The 7,375-nt window shown below is 40.4% G+C and overlaps 1 protein-coding gene across 1 annotated transcript; it reads right to left on the bottom strand.

Annotated features, from left to right (window-relative positions):
* Positions 1-3,412: 3,412 nt before the first annotated feature.
* Positions 3,413-4,626, bottom strand: LOC148028052 (uncharacterized). Its single transcript, XM_087688988.1, has 4 exons — positions 4,344-4,626; positions 4,086-4,139; positions 3,891-3,948; positions 3,413-3,738 (listed from the first exon to the last, which is right to left on the bottom strand). Exons 1-4 carry the CDS (start codon positions 4,443-4,445, stop codon positions 3,557-3,559), a joined length of 396 nt encoding a protein of 131 aa, XP_087545114.1. The 5' UTR covers positions 4,446-4,626; the 3' UTR covers positions 3,413-3,556.
* Positions 4,627-7,375: the final 2,749 nt, after the last annotated feature.

Genomic DNA, 7,375 nt, shown 5'->3' with positions numbered 1-7,375 from the left:
CCAATGTAGTTTACTTGGCACAAGAAGCAAATCAACAATCATTGGAGGGTTGCTAGACTTGAAAGGGTCTACTTAAAACATGATGCATGGTGGGTGGATCGGGATACATGATCCATGATGCTCATTAAACAAGATATCTCCTCGAACCTCCATACTTTGTATGATTAAAGTTTGCACAAATTATGAGGAGAGCATCCCCCTAATATTTAGATTCAACATTTCCTTTTCAAGCAAGGAAAGTCTTCGTGAGCATCTAAGCCAGGTGTGGATTTCCAATAAGAGTGTGGGTAGACACCTTGCTGCAAATTGGGCATCATGTATAGGGGCCATCACTGAGGAGGTGAAAAGCTATGGCCAAAATCCGGTTGTTGTTAGGAGAGAGAGGCCTAATTGATACAAGTACGCAAGGAAGTGCACCTTGATGGCTCTTAGTGTTTTCCCTACTGATTGCATATTGCATTCCATTCTCAAGAAGGCTGAGTGTTTCCTTGAGAATATGTAGAAATGTAGAGTTGAGGCTACAAAGGTACAAATAAAAGATGAGTGATATCGTGATGCTCCTAATGCCTCTTTTTTCATAGTTATAAAGACTAATAAGCATAGGGGTACATGGTACAAATGGGGATGAGCCCTCAAATTTTAAGCACAGGCTCACTAAGTTCTTGTCCCCGAGCAAGGGTCTGATCTTGGGCCTCAAAGATGCAGCCTTGGTTGGGCACCCCTTCTCTGGAGATGAACTGAAATTTATTGTAGACAAGATGGTGGAGGGGAAATCCCCTAAGATTGATGGTATATCCACTAAGGTCATCCAAGGATTATGGTCAATTTGCTCAATTGACCTACGTAAACTCATGAATATGATAAGGACAGATGGTAAGATGTAGACAATGCTTAGCCAAGGATTGATCAGGGTCATTTCAAAGTCACTTAATAGGGCTAAGATGGTAAGATGGAGACCTCTCACAATGCTTAATGTGGAGTATAAAATTTATGCCAAAGTCTTAGTGTGCAAAACTAAGTTCCTTATTGGGCCCAAGTGCTCCACCCTCAACAAAATAGCTTTGTCTAGGGAATCTAGGATACCATTTTGAACCTCATTTTGGCTATGGATCATGTCCTCACACTTGATAAAGACTTTTTCCTTATCAACATGGATTTTGAGAAGGCATGTGACCACATTAGATGAAATTTCATTATGGAAATCATGAGATTGATGACCTTTCTCCAAAGGATTGGTGCCCTATTCTCTAATGCTACGATAGTGAAGCAAGTCAACAGAATCTTATCTCTCTCGTTTGATATAAAAAGAAGTAAGGGTGCATGGTGGCCCCCTTTCTTTTTGCAGTAATCACTGACCCTCTTCTAAAAAGCCTTGGCTAGAAGGTGCGGGACTGGAGCTATTAAGGGCTTACCAATTTCTAGAAGTTTTGCATTTGTAGTGAAATTCGCTAATGACAATTCCAATGTCATGGAGGTTGAAGAGCAATCTATTACCAGGCTACTATAGACATATGACACCTTATGTGAACTATCAAGCTCGATGGTGGGCCAAGAGTTGGTGTTCTTGGGCAAGGAAGAATCCCCCCACCCTTGAGCTTAAGGGCTTGGGCTTTAGGATGATACAACATGGCTAGGTGTTCAAATATTTGGGGTGCTAATTGGGGGTTGATGTCCTCATGAAACAAAGAGCTGATTGGATGGCAAGGAAAGTCCATGCCAAAATAGGATGGAAAGGGAAGCAACTCTCCTTCAGGGGGAAGTTACTGGGAGCCAAACCTATGTTAGTATTTGTTGTGACCTTCTTAACTATGGTGCTCAATTTTAGCAATTGTACTTGAGTCAATAAAGAGAGGTCCCTAGTAGGTCTACTTTGGGGGAAGGACAAAGGACAAAGGGGTTGAAGGTCCATCTCTTGGAAACTAAGCACTAGCTACAGAGGACTAAGTGTGCCCTACCTAGCTAACAAGGCCCAAGCTCTCCTTTTTAGTCTATTAAAAAAGGTGGAATCATATTAGCCTTGGATTGCCTTAGCCAAGTATTGGTTGACCTTCAATGGTGCTAATAAGCTAGGGATCCCCATAGACTGACGTGATTCTAGTAGGCTTCAAGATCAAAATTCCTCAATCATGGTGGTGTGTAGCTTGGCGAGAGGCCTTGGAGGAGTCCAAGTGGACTGGAGTGCTCGATAGGAGGGCTGAACTGTCCCCGACACAACTCGTCCGAACATTCAAGGATGCCTACACCCCTCATAGTATCCATTGCAGGAGAAGCTAAGGCTAGCTAGGAAGCTTAAACCATCATGGCCAATGTCAAAGGTAGCATAAGTTGTTTAGAAACTTGTGCCATCATGTACCTCACTTTGAGGTGATTTGTCCCTCTAAAGGCTTCATAAGGCCTATTGTGTAATGCATCTTCTTTCATTAGTACTATGTGTAGCATCTCTTCTTTCTCTTGATTGAGGTGCTCTCTTCATCTTCACAAGGCAAAATTAGGGGCAAATTTTAGCCCAAAAGTTATTATTCTAACTTTTTCTTAGTCACCTCACTAAAATTTTAGGCTTGAAAACTCAAAAAAATAGTCCTCTCTCTCTCTCTCTCTCTCTCTCTCTCGTGTCTATGTATATATGTACATATTTTACCCTAAAATTTGCCCAAAAACAACTCAAAAATAGGGTTTTCTCTTAACATTCACCTAATCATCTAAACTCTTCAATGTTGATCAATTAAACATTCACCCACCTATCTACAAATTAAAAATCGTGGGGGTCCCTTATTTTTAACCCTATGCCTTCATAAAGTAACACATTTGGCATCTCTTGTTTTAGTTTGTAATTGTTATAGAATAAAATATTGAAAAAATATATTATACATAGGAACATTTTGTGATTTAAGATTCTATTTGGCATGACTCTCATTACATGTACATGTCCAACAGAGGCTAGGATGATATGGCAATCAAAATAACATTTTAGCTTATTGTTATTGATGACACAGTTTCATAAAGTTGTCGGTTAGAAATGGCATAAATGCATTAGTAACTTTCATATTTGATTGAAGAAAGATGATTTGACAAAATATGATCTCTTATGCTAGTCATTAATTTGATTTATGCTCATCATGATGATATTGAGGATGGAATGAATTAACATTTTGTAATGTAATGAGTTGGTCACTAGACTTTGACTTTCTTACCTTATGGACTAGTCTAAGATCTCAATGGAATGCTTAATTGAGTGATGATGATTGTTATTTAAAGTTGTGCCTAATGAGGGTTGAGAATGCATCTCTTTTTCTCATGAATGCAATTTATAATGAAAAATGTTTTATAGCAACAACTCTTGAAAGTTGTGAGTTTGTAAAAGTTGAAAAGTTACTTTTGTAGTGGGGGAAAACATAGTGGCCTTTCAACTCAATACATGAATGAGGCTCTCTTTGATAGCACTCCTTTGGTAACATTAGCATACAAGATGTTTCAACTTCATACATCAATAAGGGGTTCTCTATGGATATGTGAACATAATCTCGGTGATCATGTGCAACAATGGATTGGAAATGACTCAAGGGCACTTAGGGCCACCTTGTTGGGTCTTCCAATTGTTATAGCAAGGGCAAACTTGTTTGTTGCCATAGGTGCCAGGAGGAACACAAAGGCACTTAGAACAACATTTCATGCAGAAGAACATGCATGCCTTGTGCTTTGATGTTTGAGAGCATCGGTAAGAGCAAGCACTTGGACAATCTAGCATCATCAAGAGCACCATGATCATCATCACCATAGATACTTGCAAAGAGTGAACAAATCATCATACATACTAGTGAAGAGTGAACAAATCATATAGAGTAGTTAGTAGAGAGCCATGAGCAGAAGAGGCGGTTTCCAAAGGCGACTACCTGATGGGTGCACGCTGCCATGCTGTCGGCCCCCATTATAATAGTTGGTGTAGCTAAACTGTTCCATGATCAATGAGTACCACAATTGAAGCGTTTTAGCAATCGATTCAGAAGTAGCGATAGTCATGAGTGGGTATGGTAGTATAAGGAGCACTTAGAGTGAGAAAGCGCTAGTTTCATGTATCATGGTTTTACCTGAGGCTCCACTTGAGCTATAGTAGAATAGCCGCCATGTTGGGCGATGGAACCCTGCCAACCCAAAGGGGAAAGAAGGGAGGAAGGCAGCTTGGTTAGTCATGGAAGCAATGTGAATCATAATGAGAGAGAGAGTGTGTGCGTGTGCGTGCGCGCACGGGTGTGTGCATCATACAGAAGTACGTTCAATTGGGTTGCAATATGTGAGAGAGAGAGAGAGAGAGAGAGAGAGAGAGAGAGAGAGAGATGCTTCTTTACCTGGCAATTGTTAACAGGAGAGAACACAGCTAGGCCTACTAGTAGCAGCACTAGTGATGATCGTAGGTTAGTGTGCTCCATTCTGATGGTGTAGAAATACATCACATCTACTGCTCTTTCCTGCAAGGCTTGCCCTCTCTCCCTTTATATATTCATATGTCTCTGAATGATCAGCCTCTCGAGCCCCACACTACTACCTTCACCTCACCCCAACATTGCTTTCACAGACGCTCCCCAACACATTCATGCATTCATTGATTCAATTGCTTTGCTAGTTGTTGAATTTCTTTAAAGCAATTGTGTTGATTTTGAGAGACTGGAGCACATGCCTTTCTTCCAGTTACATTGCACTTTCTCTGCTGCCCCAAAAATATTGTACAGTTATTATCAGGGCCTGGAACCAGGAAAAGAAAGGATATGGAGAAAGGGCCCGCCGGCTTCGTACCATAGCTTTCCCTAGTGCGAATGCAGGCAGAACAGTGTGGACTGTCAGTCAGCAGACACTCTCTCTAGAGAAATGCAGGCTGCAGGTAGAAGAACACAGTGGGCTGTCACTCACACACACACAGAGGGTAACACGCGTTGCCTTCTCATTGGCAGTTTATCCTTTTGTGGTTGTAGTAAAGCAAACTACAATGATGGCCTTTTAATCCCGACAAGGGAAACTGAGAGAGCACATGGCCTGCGCTTCAAGAGCGCACACACACACACACACACACAGACTCTCTCTTTCTCTCTCTCTCTCTCTCTCTCTCTCTCTCTCTCTTGCTTGGAGTATCTCGAGACTCGGATCTCCCCTTTCCACTAGGGGACTAGGCCACTCCATAAAGTACTCGCAGCACATGGAACTACCAAGGCCGTGTTCTTGAGCCTCACCTCACATGGAGAGGACATGGAGTAGTCTCCTCCTTTTTATCCAAACTCCTTAACGTTTGAACAACCAGCCTGAGATTCCAAAGTCTTAGGTCACTCCCTTTGCAATGCTAGTCTTGGAGGCCAAACTTACATTGATTGATTTTCAAAGGCACAAGGGTGGAATTGACTTCGGAAGCTCCCAGCTTTTAGGCACCTTTTGGTGCACAGATCGGATACTATATGCGTGCGTAGTGAGTGCCGGAAGGTCCCCAAGAACAAAAGAACTCTACGTTTGCACAAAAAAAAGAGAAGAATTGCGCGACATGAAGCAAAAGACTAATTGGGTACAATCTCCCCCTATCCCTTGTGTGAGCACTCCACAGAGCATGTATTTGATATATTATTCATCTCCGAGCTAAAAAAATAACCCAATTTACAATCAACACAATTTAGCCTTGTGTTTGCTTTTGTCCCACTAAAGAATTAAAGCGATTGGGCGCCAAAAGAGTCGGGATGTGCCCAAATACAATGCCCAATAACAAATATTTAAATCGTGCGTCCATGCTCATACAAAATAATAAATAAATATCAGGCACTTCAATAAATAAGTGCGCCAAAATAAATATTGGCACCACGTCTAAGATGTGCGCCCATAAAAAATGATAATTTCTTCTAAATAACTTGAATACACACGCTCGCCCAGTGCTTCCCAACGCCATCGCTGCCTGCTCTACACATAAACTGAAGCATTCACAATTGTTAGAAAATAATAAAATTAAACAGACAAAAGTGAATACCTAGCAATCTTCAGCTATAAAATAAATAAATTGGTTAGAACTCAATCCTAACCTTAATTTATTACGAGTGCGCACTCTAAAATCATAAATGTCCATTAATTTAAATATGTATTTTGCGGAATCACCCGCTGTGGAATCACCCACTTGCACATTAAATTAACAAGACACCCAAAAAGGACATGTGTCCCCATCGACTTTTCGCACAAGGAATCCACCTTGTGTATGAGCCCCGGCAACAAATATAATTTTACGGAATCCACTGCAAAACCTCACGGAACCCACTGTGGAATATGCCTCCTAATGAGCGCCGGAAGGTCCCCAATAATAAAAGAACTCTACTTTTGCACAAAAACAAGAGAGAAGACTTGCACGACATGAAGCAAAAGACTAATTGGGTACAATCTCCCCCCATGCCTTGTGTGAGCGCTCCACAAAGCATACATTTGATATATTATTCATCTCCAAGCTCAAAAAATAGCCCAATTTACAATTAGCACTCTTTAGCCTTTTTGTTTGATTAAAGAATTAAAGCGATTGGACGTCCAAAGAGTCGGGCTGTGCCCAAATACAATGTCCAATAATAAAAATTTAAATCACGCGTCCATGCACATACAAAATAATAAATAAATGTCACGTGCTTCAATAAATAAGCGTGTCAAAATAAATATTGGCGCCACGCCTAAGATGCGCGCCCATAAAAAATGATAATTTCTTCTAAATAACTTGAATACACATTATCGCCCAATGCTTCCCAACGTCATCGCTGCCTGCTCTACACATAAACTGAAGCATTCACAATTGTTAGAAAATAATAAAATTAAACAGACAAAAGTGAATACCTAGCAATCTTCAGCTACAAAATAAATAAATTGGTTAGAACTCAATCCCAACCTTAATTTATTATGAGTGCACACTCTAAACTCATAAATGTCAATTAATTTAAATATGTATTTTATGGAATCACCCACTTGCACATTAAATTAACAAGATGCTTGAAAAGGGCAAGCATCCCCATCGACTTTTCACACAAGGAATCCAACATGTGTATGAGTCCCGGCAACAAATATAATTTTACGAAATCCACCGCAAAACCTCATAGAATTCACCGTGGAATATGCCTCCTGGCATCACCTTTGGCTTTCGAATCTCTTATCCCATGGATGTAATCTATTAAACTTATATTAGTTACGTTATGTTATGCTTTATGCTTCATGGGTATTAATTACTTCCCTTTTCCTAAGTTTCTTGTAACTATTACTTAAAAGCCCCTTAAGATGTAACCGAAGATATATATTGCTACCTTTTTCCATCAATGAAAAAAGTCATTATCATTGATATGCAATAGTGTTTTCATGCTTTGACAACAATAGTCGGTTGGTT

This window comes from Lygodium microphyllum, chromosome 12 (assembly GCF_053477565.2).
Source record: "Lygodium microphyllum isolate KBCC chromosome 12, Lygodium_microphyllum_v1.1.10, whole genome shotgun sequence".
Lineage (NCBI taxonomy): Eukaryota > Viridiplantae > Streptophyta > Polypodiopsida > Schizaeales > Lygodiaceae > Lygodium > Lygodium microphyllum.
Note: the sequence above shows the minus strand (reverse complement) of the source record. Positions and strands in the feature narration are given on the sequence as shown.

Bases quoted from the DNA above. Each gene is read 5' to 3' on its own strand.
- LOC148028052 (XM_087688988.1), bottom strand. From the start codon at position 4,445: ATGTATTTCTACACCATCAGAATGGAGCACACTAACCTACGATCATCA. The intron at 3,949-4,085 runs GTAAAACCATGA...ATCATGGAACAG, and splicing joins TAGCTCAAGTGGAGCCTCAG to TTTAGCTACACCAACTATTA. The intron at 3,739-3,890 runs GTAGTCGCCTTT...TGATGATGCTAG, and splicing joins TGGCAGCGTGCACCCATCAG to ATTGTCCAAGTGCTTGCTCT.